Source organism: Oncorhynchus masou, chromosome 14, assembly GCF_036934945.1.
Source record: "Oncorhynchus masou masou isolate Uvic2021 chromosome 14, UVic_Omas_1.1, whole genome shotgun sequence".
Lineage (NCBI taxonomy): Eukaryota > Metazoa > Chordata > Actinopteri > Salmoniformes > Salmonidae > Oncorhynchus > Oncorhynchus masou.
The window spans coordinates 13218629-13238472 of NC_088225.1; the positions used below are offsets into that span (position 1 = coordinate 13218629).

Consider the following 19844-nt stretch of genomic DNA (forward strand, 5'->3'; position numbering starts at 1 on the left):
AATGAAAACTTGTATCAATTCATACCTATACTGAGATCATTTCTGTACTACTTCCTCCTGTCAGAGGATATTTTCCACACCTCTGTTCTCTCCTGGGATTAGCACCATGGTGCTATGACCCTGACAGGCCATTTTGTGGTTTATTTTATTTTATTTTGATTTAACCTTTATATAACTAGGCAAGTCAGTTAAGAACAAATTATTATTTACAATGACGGCCTATCAAAAGGCAAAAGACCTCCTGTGTGACGGGGTAACAGGCAACATAAACTTTATTAGACAACATTCAATTCTATAGCTTTTGCAACACTTAGCTTCATTTAGGTCCCCAGACAATTGGGAAAACAATATAAGCAATAAATACATACACACAATTCACACATTAATAGCATTACAAGTTTGACACATACTGTATGTCGTTCACATCTTCAAGCACAGGTAAAAGCACAGCCTTTACTTTGCTTTGGCATAGTGCCACTGACTTCATGATGTGTCAAAGTGCACTTTGACATTTCCACAAACAAACAAAGTATGAACTCCAAAAAACACTGACAGTAACACACACACACACACACACACACACACACACACACACACACACACACACACACACACACACACACACACACACACACACACACACACACACACACACACACACACACACACACACACAATTTGAGATGTTTGTTGTTGAGATCTTATAGGCAGCTTCATTTCATGTACTGTTATGTACACAGAGAAAGCATCACCTGCCAGACACTTTTACAACAAACCTTTTTTCTTGGGCAGAATTATCTGTGCTATGTCTCCAGTATCCAGGTGAGGCATACTGTCCTTACTTGGTCAGATTTTTCTGTTATAAATCCGTTTATGACATTTAATTTCTTTGAGTATAGTCTGGCTTGTCTGTTTCCCATAAAAGGATGAGACTTCTCCACACCACAGTCAGTCAAAAGCAGGTCTTACTGGCCAATCAAATGAATCTGAAAGAGATCCAAGATCTGGAGGATGATGATTTCAATCCCAAACCCCATAGACTTTCACAGTCAGGCAGACCCACACAGTTCTCAATAAAGGAATATAGGTCTTATAGACAATAGGTATTTCCTTTTGTGTGATAAACCAACACTGCTGTTAGATCCTACTGCTGGATGTTCAGTCTTCTCCTCAATCCAGCATGTTGGGTTGGGTGGCAAATAAAGCACCCAGGACAACAAAGGACTTTGATAAGATGTTTCTTTCTATCTGTGTCTTTTCTTCTTCCTCAGATCCTGTTGACAGTGTTTATTTTCTCAGAGTTCTGGAAGGAGCTGATGTCCCAATGGCGGAAGGTGCTGTTCTTGAAGCTGGCCCGGCTCTTTGTGATGCGGTAGATCTTCCTCAGCACGGCCCGGCGCAGCAGGATGTAGACCCAGGGGTCCAGGATCTGGTTCCAGGAGGCCAGCCGGACGCCCATCACCATCAACCTCCTGTATGTGTCCTGGTCACTGCCTATGGAACCGCTGTAGGACCGTGTGACTGACATCAGGCCAAAGATCTGCAAGGAACACAGATACCTGGGTTAGTTTTACAGGGGTTGTGCAGGATATAGAGATGTTCAGCCGGTGTATATAAGTTTGCATCAATCTGCATACACTGCTAGTAATTTATCTACATGACCTAACACTGTAGAATGCCACATATTAACAAAAAAACACATAAATGGAGCAGTCAAAATGCATCTTCACAACGTGTTCCTATGAATAGTTTTATTGATGTTAGAAATCACAGGCTCTAAAATCAAAATTGTAGCCTGATAAATTGTATTTACAATTTTTATAACAATTGGCCACAGCTTATTAAGAGATTTAAAAGCTCAAGGCTATTCTAAGTGAAGCATGGTTTATAGTCTGTCTTCTTTCACTCCTCACAGTTTGTGTCAAAAGGAATGGTTACTTTTATATTGGACTTGAATAATTGATTTGACATATTAACAGTTTATGCAAACTTCTTAGTATTGGAATTGTAAAAAACAATCTCCATGATAAAAATCACGTGTTCGTATGAAATTATTTTAGTTGACTAATATTGCTTTTTCCCAGAAGACTGGAAAAGGAGAGAAGCTGTAACATTGTCACGATCGTTATGAATGACGGACCAATGCGCAGCGTGTTGGGTTCCACATATTTATTACCGTGAAACAAAAACAATAAACATATAAGGAACGTGACTAACAGCGCACACCTCAGCACACCTCAGCACACCTCAGCACACCTCAGCACACCTCAGCACACCTCAGCACACCTCAGCACACCTCAGCACTCAACAAAACAATATCCCACAAAGCAGGTGGGATAAAGGGCTTCCTAAATATGATCCCCAATTAGAGGCAACGATTACCAGCTGCCTCTAATTGGGAACCATACAAACCAGCAACATAGAAAATAAATGACTAGAACACCCCCCTAGTCACGCTCTGACCTAAACACCATAGAGAACCGAGGACTCTCTATGGTCAGGGCGTGACAAACATTCTCAATGTCACCCAATCTGAAATAGGGTGATGCCCAGCAAGGCCAGTGTTATTCAAGCCCTTCATAATGGCATTCCCTTAAATAATTTATCATTTATTCCATCTAGTCAATGAAAGGGCCCACCATGACTATTTATTTATTCACCTTAGTGCAGTGCACCATGTCTATCCATCTGTTTTAGGTGCAGTATTCTGAATCATAGTGTTTGTGACTGGGAACTTGAATGTGTCTATTTCAGAAGGTGTACATAAAGAGGATGAAATAGTACTGGATTGTTAGCAGAGATTTTCTATATTATTTCAGGCCTTTGAGTTTATGGGGCAGAATATCTTGGAGATTTACTGAGAGGTTGAATTACTTTTGTTAGCTGAGAATTTTTACAATATTATTTTATGCTTTTACCACCCTGCATCTCACTACGGGCTTGTCTCTTAAGCTTCCAATTGGCTCATTCATCCCCCCTCTTCTCCCCTGTAATTCTTTTCCAGGTCGTTGCTATAAATCAGAATGTGTTCTTAGTCAACTTACCTGGTAAAATAAGGGTTAAATTGGAAAAATAAATAAACAATTATAGGTCAGAATATCTTGGATATTTATATTCCTCCAAGCAACAAACAATTATGAACATTATTATTATTCATAAGGATTACTTGAAGTTTGGATGTACAACATTCTTATTTGATGGTAAACCACCATTGCACTTTCACACAGCCCGAGAATGGGATGCATGAGCATTCAGAAGAGTATGTCATTCCTATCACAGGTCATTGGTAGGTGATGACTCGTATCATTTCAGGTTATTGAGCTCTAACTCTCGTATCCATAGTTGAAGTCAAATCCATTTCAGTATCTCAGTGAATGAAGATTAAGAGCTCTATTCAATCTGTATCGCTGAAGCGCAAAACTACTACAGTTTACTATAGAATTCTATAGTAAACTGTAGTATACTGTACACTATACTACACACGGTAGTATCCCTCAATCATGTGTAGTACTTACTGTAGAATGTTGTCGTATACTTTAGAATACTACAGTTAATATTACAGTATGATCCACAAAAGAACACTGTAGTAAATACTACAGTAATGTCCGCAAAAACACCACAGTCCGCACAAACACTAACCTTTTTTACTATAGTAAAGACGACAGTATTTAATTTGCATATACTCTACCCATTCCCCTCCCCAATCCCACTTTGTGCCACCCATAAGTGAGAAACCTACATGCCAAGTATAGAAGAAATTATGTTCCCTACAGGTAATAGAAAATAGCAGAAGAGCTGAATTATCTGTTAAGAGTTCAAGCTGACTGATTTAACTACAGGTTATGGAAATTGTGCTCATTTAGTAGGTTTCATGAAGGAGAAAGCCTCTACATCTATGTCAAAAATAATAAAACAAAAACACTGTAGTAAATACTACATGAATGTCTGCAAAAGCACTACAGTGAATACTACAGTGAAGTCTGAAAAAACACTACAGTGAATACTATAGTATTTATACCAGGGTTCTCCAAACCTGTTCCTGGAGAGCTACATTTCCGTAGGTTTTCATTCCAACTCCAGTGGTAACTAACCTGATTCAGTTTATCAACCAGCTACTTATTAGAATCAGGTGCCCTAGATTGGGATTGGAGCAAAAACCTACAGGAAGGCAGCTTTCCAGGAACAGTGTTGGAGAGCCCTGATTTATATCATAGTATACTAGTATTTTTTCATGTGGGATTTTCCGATTGAGCAGACATATGAAACGTTTACCGTGAATGCAGTAGCCGCTAACGTGGGAGCATTGCCTTTCAATCACGCGGTAGCGCTGAATTTCCATGATAAGGGTTGAAAAGAGACCTTAATTCCAGAATGAAACACAATAAAGACAGTTTTGATCCCTAACCTGATTCATGGAGAGTTGTTTCAGTGAACTGAACTTTTTCAACTTACCAGCAGGGGGCTCCAACAGATGCAAGAGGTGATCATAATGCCCACCAGCTGGGCCACCATCTCAATGTCGTGGGACTTGGCTGAGCGACGGTAGCAGGTCTTACACTTCTTACGCAGTCTGGCAAGCACCAGCGTGACCCCACTGATGGTATTACACACCAGGGCCACAGTCAGAGAGGCCAGGCCCAGTCCAGAGAACAGCATGACAAAGGCCACGTCCGTCTCCTGAGTCTCTCCCAGGACCCTGATGAAGCACCAGGTCCCGGGGTACTGGTAGGTGTAGGCCCCCAGCCTGAAGAAGGGCAGGAGGGCAACAAACAGAGCCAGCAGCCAGATGAGAGCCAGTGCCATCTTGGTCCGAGCCGTGGTGACCAGTGAGGCATGGAGCAGGGGCTGTGTGACACCCAGGCAGCGCTCAGCAGCCATGGCACAGCCCAGGAACAATGGGCACAAGCCAAAGAACACCATGCAACCTCCTAGGAACTGGCAGGGGGCATCGGTGGCAGGACGAGCTAAAGGCCCAGTCGCAGCCCCAGCTGAGTACAGCCTCAACACCAGGGCACCGGGGATGACGTGGCCGGCAAAGTCTGTGGCCACCAGGGAACTGGCGAAGAGCAGGAAGGTGGCCTTGGAGCGGCGGCGCAGGCGGGCATAGGCTTTCGCCAGGATGACCAGGGCCACAATGTTGGACAGGATGCCCAGGGTCATGGAGAGGCCAGCTGCCGTGGGGTTACTGGGGGGAGACATGGGCCTCTCTGTGGTGATGTTTGCCCTCCAGGCCATGGCCAACCAAGTCTGGTTGGGGAGGAGATACGGGGCAGCCAGGCCTGAGGAGTTGTAGTGCTGCATGGCCAACATCACTGGCCTCTGGGAGTCATCGGGGTCCTCAGAGTGGGAGGGCACTGAAAATAGGAAAGGTGTTATGATTAATACACTGACCGGTTGACCAGGAAGAACTCCTAACCTCACTAATATAAAGGACTACCATAACCTAACTTGCGAACTCACCAATAGCCTACGATACAGAATAAATACCAATTTTACTGGTGAAAAGAAAACTCATTCAGTATTCAGTTATTACTTAACAATAACAAATCTTATCCTGCATTATGTAAGGATTTTTTTCCGTCATAAACCAGGTTCCATCCAACCTTATTATGCGAGAAAAGTATGGTGCATTTGGAAAATATTTAGACCCCTTGACTTTATCCACATTTTGTTATGTTACAGCCTTATTCTAAAATGGATTAATACAAAATGTTCCTCATCAATCTATACACAATACCCCATAATGACAAAGCAATTTTTGCTAATTTATTTTAAAAAACAAACAGAAATACCTTATTTATGTAAGTATTCAGACCCTTTGCTATGAGACTCAAATTGAGCTCAGGTTCACCCTGTTTCCATTGATCATCCTTGAGATGTTTCTACAACTTGATTGGAGTCCACCTGTGGTAAATTCAATTGAATGGACATGATTTGGAAAGGCACACACCTGTCTATATAAGGTCCCACAGTTGACAGTGCATGTCAGAGAAAAAACCAAGCCATGAGGTCGAAGGAATTGTCAGTAGAGCTCCGAGACAGGATTGTGTCGAGGCACAGATCTGGGGAAGGATACCAAATCATGTCTGTAGCATTGAAGGTCCCCAAGAACACAGTGTTCTCCATCATTCTAAAATGGAAGAAGCTTGGAACCACCAATACTCTTCCTAGAGCTGGCTGCCTAGTCAAACTGAGCAATAGAGGGAGAAGAGCCTTGGTCAGGGAGGTGACCAAGAACTCTATGGTCACTCTGACAGAGCTTCAGAGTTCCTCTGTGGAGATGGGAGAACCTTCCAGAAGGACAAGCATCTATGCAACTCTCCACCAATCAGGCCTTTCTGGTAGAGTGGCCAGGTGGAAGTCACTGGTGTCAAAAGGCACCTATAGACTCTCAGACCATGAGAAACAAGATTCTCTGGTCTGATGAAACCAAGATTGAACTCTTTGGCCTGAATACCAAGTGTCTGGAGGAAACCTGGCACCAGCCCTACGGTGAAGCACAGTGGTGGCAGCATCATGATATGGGGATGTTTTTTAGTTGCAGGGACTGGGAGACTAGTCAGGATCAAGGTAAAGATGAACGGAGCAAAATACAGAGAGATCCTTGATGAAACCCTGCTCCAGAGTGCTCAGGACCTCAGACTGGGGTGAAGGTTCACCTTCCAGCAGGACAACGACCCTAAGCACACAGCTAAGACAACGCAGGAGTGGCTTCGGGACAGGTCTCTGAATGTCCTTGAAGGTCTTAATACTTATGTAAATGTCATATTTCCCTTATTTTAATAAATTTGCAACAATTTCTAAAATCCAGTTTTTTCTTTGTCTCTATGGGGTATGGTGTGTAGATTTAGGAGGGGGGGGACTCTTTCATCTATTTTAGAATAAGACTGTAAAAAGTCAAGGGATATGTCTGAATACATTCCAAATGCACTGTATATTTAAGTTGGATAAAAAATGTCATGACCGGTCTGATGGCTTAAAGTGACTTAAAATGTCAAAATGTGGACAAAACAAAATAAGCTAGATAAATTGGTAACATTTTCTGTGACATAACCATCAGTAGAGTTGAACATGCGAAGGAAACACATTTAACTTGTATTTTGTGTTCGGTACATGGGAATGTAACCGCAAAAAATATTTTTATGTGCACTACACTTCTTCATCACAGACAGCCTTTCATCCGCATAAAGTACATTTGCTGGAAACACATCTCTTGTGGGAAAATGTGCATATGCAGATTTTAGAATATTCTCATGAAAATCGGTTTCCTTTGGATGGAACCGGAGTAGCTACCACTTTGGTACCACTGGCATTGGCGAGTTGAGTGCAGGGCGGATATTGAGCTATACAATGAGATTATTATCGACAAAAGAGCGAGATTGTTTGTATTTGTCAAACGGCAGACAAGCATCATGATCATGTCACCAAAATAAGATATTTATTGGAAAGGAGCATCAAGCTCATCACTTTACACCTTCACCACCCTGTGAAGTTCATCATAATTGATTTAACGTGTAGCCTAAAAAACGGTATGCTTTCCGGAGTCGGACCACACAATTGTCATCCTTATGCTACTGCCTATGGGTCTGCTATCATGATAGGGCACCTTTCACAGAATGTGTGCTGTGTCACTGTCAGACACCGTCTAGATTTGACGGAGCACCTTTCACAAGAACTGCCTTGACTTGTCCTACATTCTCAGGTTGCAGAGTACCACGAGGGAGAAGCTGTTTGGCCTTTGTCTACAATAGGCTATTTAAAGGACACTAACCAGGTTTCCATCTAACCTTTTTATGACAGTTAGCATACAGTTCATTAGGCTACACATTAAATTAATTATGGTGAACTTCACATGGTGAATGTGCACGGTGATGAACTTGATGCTCCTTTCCAATAAATATCTTATTTTGGTGACATGATCATTATGCTTGGCTGCCATTTGACAAATAAAAATAATCTCGCTCTTCTCCATAAATAATTGCATCATGTGGGTAGTCCAGCCGGACTGTAGGCCTTTATGGGAGCTGTTCGCTAGAGCACACATACCAAGACAAGAGTGGGCACATTCGCTATATAAAGCCATTTTTGGGGGGGGGGGGGGGACAAAACCACCGGTAGAGTTGAAAATGCGATGGAAACCCATTTAGCTTGTATTTTTTATTCGGGTACATGGGAGATTAACCGCAAAAGTTGTTTTAAGGTGCACTACGTCTTCACGCACTGACTTTTCCCTCAACAAATGCATTTGATGGAACACATCTCTGGTGGGAAAATGCGCATAGGCTATTGTTTTTATTCGTATTTAAGAATATTCTGTTGCCAATTGACAGGCATTCAATGGAAACCTAGCGAGTGTCCTTTACATAGCCTATTGTAGACAAAGGCCAAACAGTTTCCCCCTCGTGGTACTCTGCAACCTGAGAATGTAGGACAAGTCAAGGCAGTTCTTGTGAAAGGTGCTCCGTGTCTGACAGTGACACAGCACACATTCTGTGAAAGGGGCCCTATCATGATAGCAGACCCATAGGCGTAGTCCCTATGCAGTAGCTATACGATGCCAATCAAATCACTTTTTTCCTTCTTCTTCACACCCTTCAATACATAATAACAGAACAGAGTCACACCACTTCTTCCAAAATTAGGTATACATAAAATCCTATACTGTGCCTAGTCTGTATAATGTGTTTTCTCATGAGTTACTCAGAATCGATCTAGCAATGGCGATTTGTAGCAGAGAGATACCATTGTTCATGGGAAACACACACACACACACGCACACACACGCAAATGGAATGCACCTGCCCAAACATGACATAGCTTCTACAGTTTTGTAGGGTGCATTTGCAGTCCTTGTTCCGTTGACGTTTCTAATCTAAAACAAAAATGATTTTAAAAGGGTGCGTTTGTAAATTCACTCTGTCTATCTACTCCGATTTCAGAGCACTCTCGTCTGAGTGTGCCAGAGCACAGAATAACTGAATAATTTAAGAACGTGCAACACCCGGTGAATATGACCGGTGTTAGTGAAGGTCGGCAAAAAAACGTTATTAAATTGTTGCAAGCAGAACAGTTACAGTCACTAACGCTCTAGATAACACGAAAACAGCCTAATCGAGTGTAAAATGGTCAGAGTGAGGTGTTCTCTAATTTTTGTCTGGAAGTAGCAAGCAAGCTAGCCAACTTTAGCCAGTTAGCTTTGGTGCTTGACTGCTGTCGTGAGGTCAGAACGCTCGGATCAACCCTACTCTTCGGCCAGAGCGTCCAGTGTGCGCTCTGAACACTCCGAGAGCGAAGCCTCTGAATTTATGAACAGACAATCTGACAACGCTCTGAATTTACAATCGACACATAGCCACTCTGACATAGTGGAGGCAATTTACGAACGCACCAGAAGACATTGATGAATGAGAGAGTTGAAAACATTTGCAGGTTTAAAATCGAAATGAAACCATACTAATTCAGCCCAGTACATGTGCACTCACTATTGGTAAAACAAAACGCATGTATGGTTCTTCTAAAAAACCTTATTAAGATGAACAGTGTATGTAACGAATAACTACATGGCGTGTAACGTTTGACCAGGCAAACAATTCTTTCCCCCTATTTTTACCCATTTCGCAAAATAAATACTAATAATTGATCATTGTAAATTTCCTGAATGATTTATGTTCTATTTAATTAATTTGCCATATCCAAATTAAAAGGGATCTGTGTGCATTGTCAAAACGGAATTGATTTATGTTCATAGCTAGTTCGGCAGCATTGGCTACTTGTCAAAACGGAATTTATTTATGTTCATAGCTCGTTCGGCAGCATAGGCTACTTGATGTAAATCAGTAACTTGATTATGCCATTCTTATAGTACAAATTTCGGAAAATGAAAAAGACCTAGCTAAAAGATAAATTGCAGTTAATTTTTCCAAACCGAAGATCATTAATGGTGTGAAATAAGTATTAATGATATTACCTGACCAAACAGTGAATCCATAGAAACAAATTCAGATTTATTCCTTTGGTTTTCAGATGTTAAATAATTTCACAGTGAACCATGAAATTCAAAAGTTCCTGAAACTCAGAGATTCATCAACGAGAATGTTACTTATTATCAACAATGGTTCACCTGAGCTGATAGTGAAGTCATGTATTCGGAGGAGTGCCTCATTCTCTCCTAAAGAAAATAAAACAAGCAACCGCATGAGAAGTCCGTCACCAAGAACAAGACCCAGTCTCCAAAAGGTTGCACAGACAACCATTTACTATTCAACGTGTGTTTCGTTGCTCGGCCCTCTTTATAGACTTGTACCGCGTCGACGCAGCCCCGGGGCTTCTTGAGTCCGCGAGAGGAATGCATGTATCCATATTACAGCAGTTCAGTGAAAGGGAACTGGGAGTGCTACTCAATAACTTATTGGAAACTAATTAGATATTCTATTAAGGCAGCCATTTTATTTAACAACCAACTTTACACGTTAACATGTAACTATAACTTCCTAAGATCAAGTAATGTCAAAGTACAGTATCTTACAGTGTTCAAACAAAACAGCTGGCAGGAGTTTGACAAATGTTTTGTTATAACAGCGTTATTAAAGGGCAATTCCGCCACTTTTCAACCTTATATTCATAATCTCCAGCACCAAACCAGTGTCTACATATGTGAAAACAGTGGGTTTCTATGATTTGTGGTTAAAAAGATAGGAAGAAATGTCTTTAAAAATGCTTCTCTGTGACAACACAGGGTAGCATTAAAAGTTTAAAAAATGTGAATTTCAAAACCTGTATCTAGTTTCGATTTTCTTGCTCCCCAAATCACTGCAGATCTCATAGTGTTTGAATATCCCAGTTTTTAAAATGTTTGAAGTTTTGATGATGTCACTGGGCAGAATTATTCACATACACTTTATATACAAAAGTATGTGGGCTCCCCTTAAAATTAGTGGATTTGGCTATTTCAGCCACACCCGTTGCTGACAGCTGTATAAAATTGCACACAAGCCTAAGATCACCATGCACAATGCCAAGTGTCGGCTGAAGTGGTGTAAAACTCTCCCCCATTGTACTCTGGAGCAGTGGAAACGCGTTCTCTGGAGTGATGAATCAAGCTTCACCATCTGGCAGTCCGACGGACGAATCTGGGTTTGGCAGATGCCAGGAGAAAGCTACTTGTCCGAATGCGTAGTCCCAACTGTAACGTTTGGTGGAAGAGGAATAATGATCCCAGGCTGTTTTTCATGGTACGGGCTCGTGAAGGGAAATCTTAACACTACACCATACAATGGCATTCTAGACTGTTCTGTGCTTCCAACTTTGTGGCAACAGTTTGGGGAAGGCCCTTTCCTGTTTCAGCATGACAATGCCGCTGTGCACAAAATTGTTTGTCGATGTTGATGTGGAAGAACTTGACTGGCCTGCACAGAGCCCTGACCTCAACCCCATCGAAGACCTTTGGGATGAATTGCAATGCCGACTGCAAGCCAGGCCTCATCGCCCAACATCAGTGCCGACCTCACTAATGCTCTTGTGGCTGAATGGAAGCAAGTCCCCGCAGCAATGTTACAACATCTAGTGGGAAGCCTGTTCGATGAGCAGGTGACCACATACTTTGGTCATGTAGTGTATGTTGACACTGGTATTGTGCTGTCGGCAAAAGTTGTGGAGTTGCCATTTAAAGGTGCAGTCAAGTTTCCACATGCAAATAGCCATCATGTCTATACTATCTATATTAAAGGAATTCAATTCCTCGAGTGAAAATATTCAAAGTGGTTGGTCCAAGCACCTTTAGTGTATACAAACATGACATTTTCTGGATTTACTAGCCGATTGGTTATGCTCTTGGTAATCAAAACATAGCCTGAATAACTTTTCATGTTCCTGCAAAACATTTTTGGGAATTATGGTAAAGAAGAGGTATGCAAAGTACAGTATATTTTCAATAAAATGAAAATAATAACATTTTACAGATGTCTGTCACAGATGTCTGCCAGGTGTTATGTTGAGCAACATTATAGTAACATAAGTAACATAAGGTGCCACATAATACACATTTTCTGGGACAGAGATTAAGCCTTGTCTTGGATTAAAAAGCATCTCCAATAAATATTCTACATTTCAATGTATCACACTTCCTTTTCAAGATGTTACTGTGTATAAGCAAGTAAGGACAATATAATTTCATAATGAGCCACGGGCTGACAGTGAACCTATAAGACCATCAGACGTAGTCCTATACACAGTACTATGTGTGCTCTTTTTGAGTAGCAGGGGAATGCCTTAGATACCCCGTGTCCCTTTCATCAACAATTAACCATTCCTTTTCTACCAAATCAGAATTCCGAAAACAAAGTTTGGTTTTGATATGCCACCTATGTCAAAACAGCAGAGGTCTATGGTATATAAGATATCTTAATCTACAGTATATTCTTTCAGCTACTACAAAATCAGACAGAAAAAGACATTGTCCTTGACTGACAGCCTAATGAAGCAAGCAATGGAATCTATCAGGTTGTGTGAGTCCGCTAGCCAGCCAGCACACTTCACAGACCAACATCAGAGACAGGTGAGGCTATTTGCTTGGCTTAATCAGGCCCAGACACTGACAGGTCAAATCAGTATGGAACCTGGACGGCAGCTAAGATCAACACCTTATAGGCAGGGTATTAACTCTGTGGTCATGGAGGAAAGAGTAGTGGAAAGAGAGGGAGCAGAAAGCAGAGGCCTTTTCACCCTGCAAAAGTGCTCTACTCCAAAAATGTACAAGAAAAACTTTAGTTCAAGTACAAGGTGTGCTTATTAGGTGTTTAATGTTATATTTACACAGCTAGAGCAACATAATCACCACTACCACAGCTGAGACTGCAAAGACAGGTGGGAAAAGGCTAACAGCTATTACCTTACTTTCTTTAGGTGGTAGCCCAGATAAATCTGATATGACAGGGCCTTGACTGCAACTGAGCAAATGCTCTGCTGTATTATGTCCCAATTAATGTTTCTTTGCACTAGAACTGGCTGGCACACTTGCAAAGAAAGCATCTTGGGCACTGGTAGTGCTTGACTTTGACTGGTAGGAGAGGATTTGTTTGGTGCAGGCCAGAATCTGATAGCTTTTTCAAGCAGAAATTTGCTTCCTGCAACACTAACTCAAAAAAGTTCTGGGACACTGTAAAGTCCATTGAGAATAAGAACACCTCGGCCCAGCTGTCCACTGCACTGAAGATAGGAAACATTGTCACCACTGATAAATCCACCATTATTGAGAATTTCAATAAGCATTTTTCCATGGCTGGCCATGCTTTCCACCTGGCTACTCCTACCCCAGTCAACAGCACTGCACCCCCCCACAGCAACTCGCCCAAGTCTTCCCCATTTCTCCTTCTCCCAAATCCGTTCAGCTAATATTCTGAAAGAGCTGCAAAATCTGGACCCCTACAAATCAGCCGGGCTAGACAATCTGGACCCTTTCTTTCTAAAATTATCTGCCGAAATTGTTGCCACCCCTATTACTAGCCTGTTCAACCTCTCTTTCGTGTTGTCTGAGATTCCCAAAGATTGGAAAGCAGCTGCGGTCATCCCCCTCTTCAAAGGGGGGGACACTCTTGACCCAAACTGCTACAGACCTATATCTATCCTACCATGCCTTTCTAAGGTCTTCGAAAGCCAAGTCAACAAACAGATTACCGACCATTTCGAATCTCACCATACCTTCTCTGCTATGCAATCTGGTTTCAGAGCTGGTCATGGGTGCACCTCAGCCACGCTCAAGGTCCTATACGATATCTTAACCATCATCGATAAGAAACATTACTGTGCAGCCGTATTCATTGATCTGGCCAAGGCTTTCGACTCTGTCAATCACCACATCCTCATCGGCAGACTCGACAGCCTTGGTTTCTCAAATGATTGCCTCGCCTGGTTCACCAACTACTTCTCTGATAGAGTTCAGTGTGTCAAATTGGAGAGTCTGCTGTCCGGACCTCTGGCAGTCTCTATGGGGGTGCCACAGGGTTCAATTCTTGGACCGACTCTCTTCTCTGTATACATCAAGGAGGTCGCTCTTGCTGCTGGTGAGTCTCTGATCCACCTCTACGCAGACGACACCATTCTGTATACTTCTGGCCCTTCTTTGGACACTGTGTTAACAACCCTCCAGGCAAGCTTCAATGCCATACAACTCTCCTTCCGTGGCCTCCAATTGCTCTTAAATACAAGTAAAACGAAATGCATGCTCTTCAACCGATCGCAACCTGCACCTACCCGCCTGTCCAACATCACTACTCTGGACGGCTCTGACTTAGAATACGTGGACAACTACAAATACTTAGGTGTCTGGTTAGAATGTAAACTCTCCTTCCAGACCCATATCAAACATCTCCAATCCAAAGTTAAATCTAGAATTGGCTTCCTATTTCGCAACAAAGCATCCTTCACTCATGCTGCCAAACATACCCTTGTAAAACTGACCATCGACTTTGGCGATGTCATTTACAAAATAGCCTCCAATACCCTACTCAACAAATTGGATGCAGTCTATCACAGTGCAATCCGTTTTGCCTCTCCTTCCTGTTCTCTGCTGCCAATGACTGGAACAAACTACAAAAATCTCTGAAACTGGAAACTCTTATCTCCCTCACTAGCTTTAAGCACCAACTGTCAGAGCAGCTCACAGATTACTGCACCTGTACATAGCCCACCTATAATTTAGCCCAAACAACTACCTCTTTCCCTACTGTATGTAATTTATTTTGCTCCTTTGCACCCCATTATTTTTATTTCTACTTTGCACATTCTTCCATTGCAAATCTACCATTCCAGTGTTTTACTTGCTATATTGTATTTAATTTGCCACCATGGCCTTTTTTGCCTTTACCTCCCTTATCTCACCTCATTTGCTCACATCGTATATAGACTTGTTTATACTGTATTATTGACTGTATGTTTGTTTTACTCCATGTGTAACTCTGTGTCGTTGTATGTGTCGAACTGCTTTTCTTTATCTTGGCCAGGTCGCAATTGTAAATGAGAACTTGTTCTCAACTTGCCTACCTGGTTAAATAAAGGTGAAATAAAAAATAAATAAATAAAATAGCGAAGGCAGATATCGCATCACACATTTACCAGGACCATCATCACTGAGAGGTTACCCTCGGAACGCCACTGGGTGCTTTTCGTTGTTGACATTGGACCCTAAGCAGAGAACCCTATGAAACATTGCGGGTTTCAATGTTTGTGGTCGTCAACCACAAGCCCCAAAGCCACTTTTTGACCCAGTAACTTTACTCCAGCAGTTTAGGATAAAGTTATGCTGTAGTCTGAATTACTGGGCCTCAGACAACATTTTCCACTGCTTTGTTTTGTAGTGGACGCCATTGTTCCATCTCTCACCATAATTAGCAAATGAAAAGATTGCCATTTGGCACCAATAACCCCAGGGCCCTCCAACAGCACGTCTAAGCCTTGTAACCTAACTTCTCTCACCCTGTCCCATTCACCAACCACTAATACATGCAGTGCAACTCTCTGTTTCTTTCAGGACCTCAACCTGCTAACATATAAGACATATAAGAGAGGATGGTCAAAGTGATTCAGATTGTTCTTCAATGCTTTTGAAGTGGTATTGAAATAAATTGGACCAAAAAATGTTTCCTTGGATTTTGGTCTTGCAGGCACAGATCCTTGATTGCTGTTTCACCATTGAGAGGTGCGGTCATTTTTTGGCATGAGGCTCAAATCCCTAATAGAGGCGGACTTGAGTTTTGCCTCTGTGATGTGTATGATGTACAGGACCATAATGCTATCACAACATCAACACTCTTGACACAGTTATTTTCATATGCTGTGCCAAAATCAGAAACAACTTGTAAACTTGTAATGTAAGCGGTGTAACTCCACATTTGTAAGAGAAACACATCATAAACATGGCTGTGTTTTTCACAGAATTACTTATTTTGTCCTCTGAAGCGCTGCCTTGTCCTTATTTCAAGACCTCAGACTGAGAGGCAGAAGGCCAAGATCAGGGCCACATGTTTTAGGTTTTGGAGCTGAATGACTAACCTGGTTGTTGGCGACGACGCAGTATGGCATCTCATCGTTAAACAGAAACCGAGCAGTGGAACAAGTCCTATTGCTTAGTGAAACACCCAAGTGTCCAACAGTATCTCTGGCCCTGGGGATCCAACTGGTAGCGGAGCAGCATTGGAACTAAGCCATATGTCTTGAAAGTATTTAATCTCCAATTTATCTCATTCCCTTTTAAGTCTGTGAGGTCATATTCCACTTTTTGCACTGTCACAATTTTACCCAGTAATATACTGTTGTGACAACACTTCCTGAGTGTCACAATGTCCACTTCCTGAGGGCAGAAGAAAGACAGGCAGTTTGGCCGTCAAGTATGACACTGCTCGATGAGCCTCCATGGTTGCAGTATCTCATGGTGTCAGTATCTCTTTATGGTGTCAGATAAAATATATGGTTAATCAACTAAATTAATCATGACCCTTTGACAACAGACACTTTATAGCTGCATGTCTGGCTCATGGACCTTCATGCCACTCATACTCACTCACTTTGGGGAATTTGGTCAATGCAATCTGGACCCGGACACTGAAACGCCTTGATTTGGGATAAAAGGAACAACAATTATCTCTAGAAATGACTGTGATTTCCTCTCACCCGAATTTCAACTATCTGATTAAGATTCTGCTGTGCCTGGATAAGAAAATGAGTCAGACATTTAGTCTGCAGTTCAGTGGGCGTCCACTGTGACATTCAGGCCATGATGTCTGTAGACTCTTCAACTTCTTGTGTGCATTTAAACGAGTGCATACTGTCATCTGAAAGAACACCTTTTTTGACACAAATTATCCACTTGAGATATAGGATTGAGCAGGAGGTGCTGTAGTCATTTCTTGGAGACATAATTAACAGAAAGCTCAAATGACTGCTGTTTCTCCTCCCCACAGATTCCTGACAGTTGCACTTAAGCTCCCCTAACCACCCGTCGGTTTACCACACGCAACAACAACAAAAAAGCCTTCCCATTCTGGGCCCAAGACAGGGAGCCAAAGTGGTTGTGGGGTCTGGAAATGAGGGGCGGTGGAGGGAAGGGTTGGATGCTTCTGGAGAACATTGTCTGGGTGGGATGCCAGGAGATGAGTGCTGTTTAGATCTGCAGAACTGGTCAGAAAGTCAGGGGTGACTAAAATATTTCTCTTTGAAGTAATGGGAAGAAGTTGAAGTTCTATTGAAGTTCTATTCATAGAAGGATCCAGTGACTCTGTAGTTGTTGGAATGATAATTCAGCTCATAAATGAAGGGTGATTCAGGGTGTCTATGTCTGTCACCAAGATAGCACATTGTCACAGAGAAAGATAAACAGAGTTAGAAGGGAGGACCTAAGGATAGGATGAATAATACAAGATGTGCCAGGAAGTTTAGAAGTCACTGTTGAAGGGGTCATCAATTCCAATGTAAGTGTCTTTCCTCCCTCCTCCCATCTCCCGTATTGGAAGAAATAACAGCCTATGAAAACTGCAATCAGCAACTGAGCACTGAGATTAGCCTTCTGATTTCCCCCATTTATCAACAGAAGCCCAGGAGTTAGGAGCATGTGCGTGTTTCTTCAGAAGCCATTTCCATTTCCCTGTACTTAGGGTTGCATGATTGCTTTGAAAAGTTACAAGTCTCTTCTAACCAGCCAAACTAGCACATTGAAAAGAAACCTCTGTCCCTGAGGCTCTCGACTGAGCCCCAGAAGGCAGGAAGAGCATTTGGCCTAAATTAATTCTGTCTGTATGGAGTGATTGCCCAGATAAGGTCAGGCCATTTTATAGAGCTTGTGCTTGCATAGGTCTTGGTAACTGTACATATAGGCGTAAAATCAAACATAACCTTAGTCATGCTGCATGGACTTCTTTTTGGTTTTCTATTCGACAGCAATGTTCCATGAATGATGGATGCCTTTCCTTTATCATGTCAATTCTTATTCTGATCTATACCATGCTAAGTTCCACCCTGTTCTCTGAAGCAGGACAGGAGTCTTTTCAAGACATGCTCCAGAACGTTGGCGACTACTAAGGATTTTTTGGTCTGGATGTGTCAATGTGTAGTTCATACATGCATAATCTATGAGCAGAATTACTGTCTTACCTCAATTAGCCTTGAAATCCCTAGTTTGAAAGAAACTGTTTCTCTGGTCCACTTGGGCCAGAACTACTGTCTAAAACAGTGATGGGAAACTGGCCCCCCTTTTGTAGGCACGCGGACCAATAATAGTTTTGGTGTGAGTACGCAGACCCACGAGCGCCCCTTCACAATGAATTCAGTTTTTTTGTGGCACCCACCCCCATTAAAGATGCCCATCCCTGGTCTAAAAAGTATACAAAAGTACCAGAGAATCTCTTTAATGTCGTATCTAATGCATTGCATTCTGCATGATCAATGCTCAGTCAGGGAGGGCAGGCAGCCTTATACTGTATATGATTTCCATAAAACACTAAACATCCTGTATGGAGATAGAGCTCTAATACAGATTTGTGTTTTTCAGTTCTCTTATTAACCACAAGATCAATTTTTCATCCATAGATAAATGTGCCCCGCTAAGCAGAAACTGCCTAATGTAATCTCTCTTTGAGGCTGCTCAGGAGAAGACAGATAGCAGCTCTCAGAAGTCAATACATATCCTCACAGTTCAAACTTAACTCTCCAATATTAGTAATCTCAACGTGCATGGTTAGAACCAATATGAAAAGTCATGGTACAGTGCCCTGTATATCAATTATTCTCCTCCTATCTCCTCCCTCCACTCTGTCCCTGTCCACCTTGCCAGCTTGGCATGTCGGCAATGTAGTCTGAGGTGCCTGAATGAACCACAGTTATTGAGATGACAACATTATCATTCCTGTCTTTCACCAAACCTGTCATGAACAACCTTCTCCACTGACTCACTGGAGTGTGAAATAGCTGGAACCCAGAGCAAAGACCCTGCAATCATTAGGACATAAATCAGCTGAAAATGTCATTAGCAGGGGATTTGAATGTGGATGAAAATAAACTCAGGCTGAATAAGAGACGGGGAAACTGCTAAAGGTCAGCCAGAGAGAAGTGGCCTGTGGCATAAAGCTGTGATGAATAATAGTCCCTTCAGTCCCAGGCATCTCTCTTTGTAGTTGGGGCTCAGTCTCGCTCTGGTAGCTATACTGATAGAGATGAGTAATAACATTGTTTATCGCTGGTTCCATAAACCAATACATGATAGTATTTTGTGACATCAACCATTCAGAACCTATAAGGTATCAAGGGCCATGGGAAAGATACTTTATGTTCTGTATATGCAACACATCCAAGGGTCTGCCTCAATGACATATTTTTCCTCATATCAGAGATATTATAGTGTATGTGTAGAAAAGGCCCATAGAGTTGGTGGAATAATCATTTAATTTCATGGCCACCTACTCAGCTGGGCCAGGGGCACTTTAATTAGGTCAGGTGGAAATGTCCAACAGATCTCAACTTCAGGAGGAAATGGCCATCGCCCGATCTCGCTGCTTTCTCTTCCTTAACTCCGTCTAATCCAGAAGTTCTGTGCGTCCATGAATCCACTGAATCTGAACCTTTCATCTGAACTATCTGTTGTGATCGGGAGAGCGGGCCATCAGTTGTTGTTTATAGTTATTACTGCAGAGCACAGCTTGGAGAGCATGCTTCAAACCTGTTGCTTAATGATCACGGCCCTACAGATCATCACAGGCCAATTATGCCATTGATATATTGTCATATGTAATGTAATTACATGTACATATGAACACAAACTTGAAATGGTGAAATATGAAACGTCATTATTGTTTGCTGAACTG

General features: G+C 42.1%; 1 protein-coding gene across 3 annotated transcripts; it reads right to left on the reverse strand.

The window, feature by feature from the left end:
* Window positions 1–254: 254 nt before the first annotated feature.
* Window positions 255–16278, reverse strand: LOC135554283 (prostaglandin E2 receptor EP1 subtype-like). 3 transcript variants are annotated; one of them, XM_064986487.1, is made up of 3 exons: window positions 16045–16278; window positions 4453–5354; window positions 255–1540 (listed from the first exon to the last, which is right to left on the reverse strand). In XM_064986487.1, the coding sequence occupies exons 2-3, from the start codon at window positions 5308–5310 to the stop codon at window positions 1268–1270; spliced, it is 1131 nt and encodes a 376-aa protein (XP_064842559.1). In that variant the 5' UTR covers window positions 5311–5354; window positions 16045–16278; the 3' UTR covers window positions 255–1267. The 3 variants fall into 3 exon arrangements, with proteins under 3 accessions (XP_064842559.1, XP_064842558.1, XP_064842560.1); XM_064986486.1 differs by lacking the exon at window positions 16045–16278 and adding an exon at window positions 10121–10260; XM_064986488.1 differs by lacking the exon at window positions 16045–16278 and adding an exon at window positions 9968–10114.
* Window positions 16279–19844: the final 3566 nt, after the last annotated feature.

Bases quoted from the DNA above. Each gene is read 5' to 3' on its own strand.
- LOC135554283 (XM_064986486.1), bottom strand. From the start codon at position 10,253: ATGGTTGTCTGTGCAACCTTTTGGAGACTGGGTCTTGTTCTTGGTGAC. The intron at 5,355-10,120 runs GTGAACCATTGT...TCCTATTTTCAG, and splicing joins TGACTTCACTATCAGCTCAG to TGCCCTCCCACTCTGAGGAC. The intron at 1,541-4,452 runs GTAAGTTGAAAA...TGTTCCTTGCAG, and splicing joins TCTGTTGGAGCCCCCTGCTG to ATCTTTGGCCTGATGTCAGT.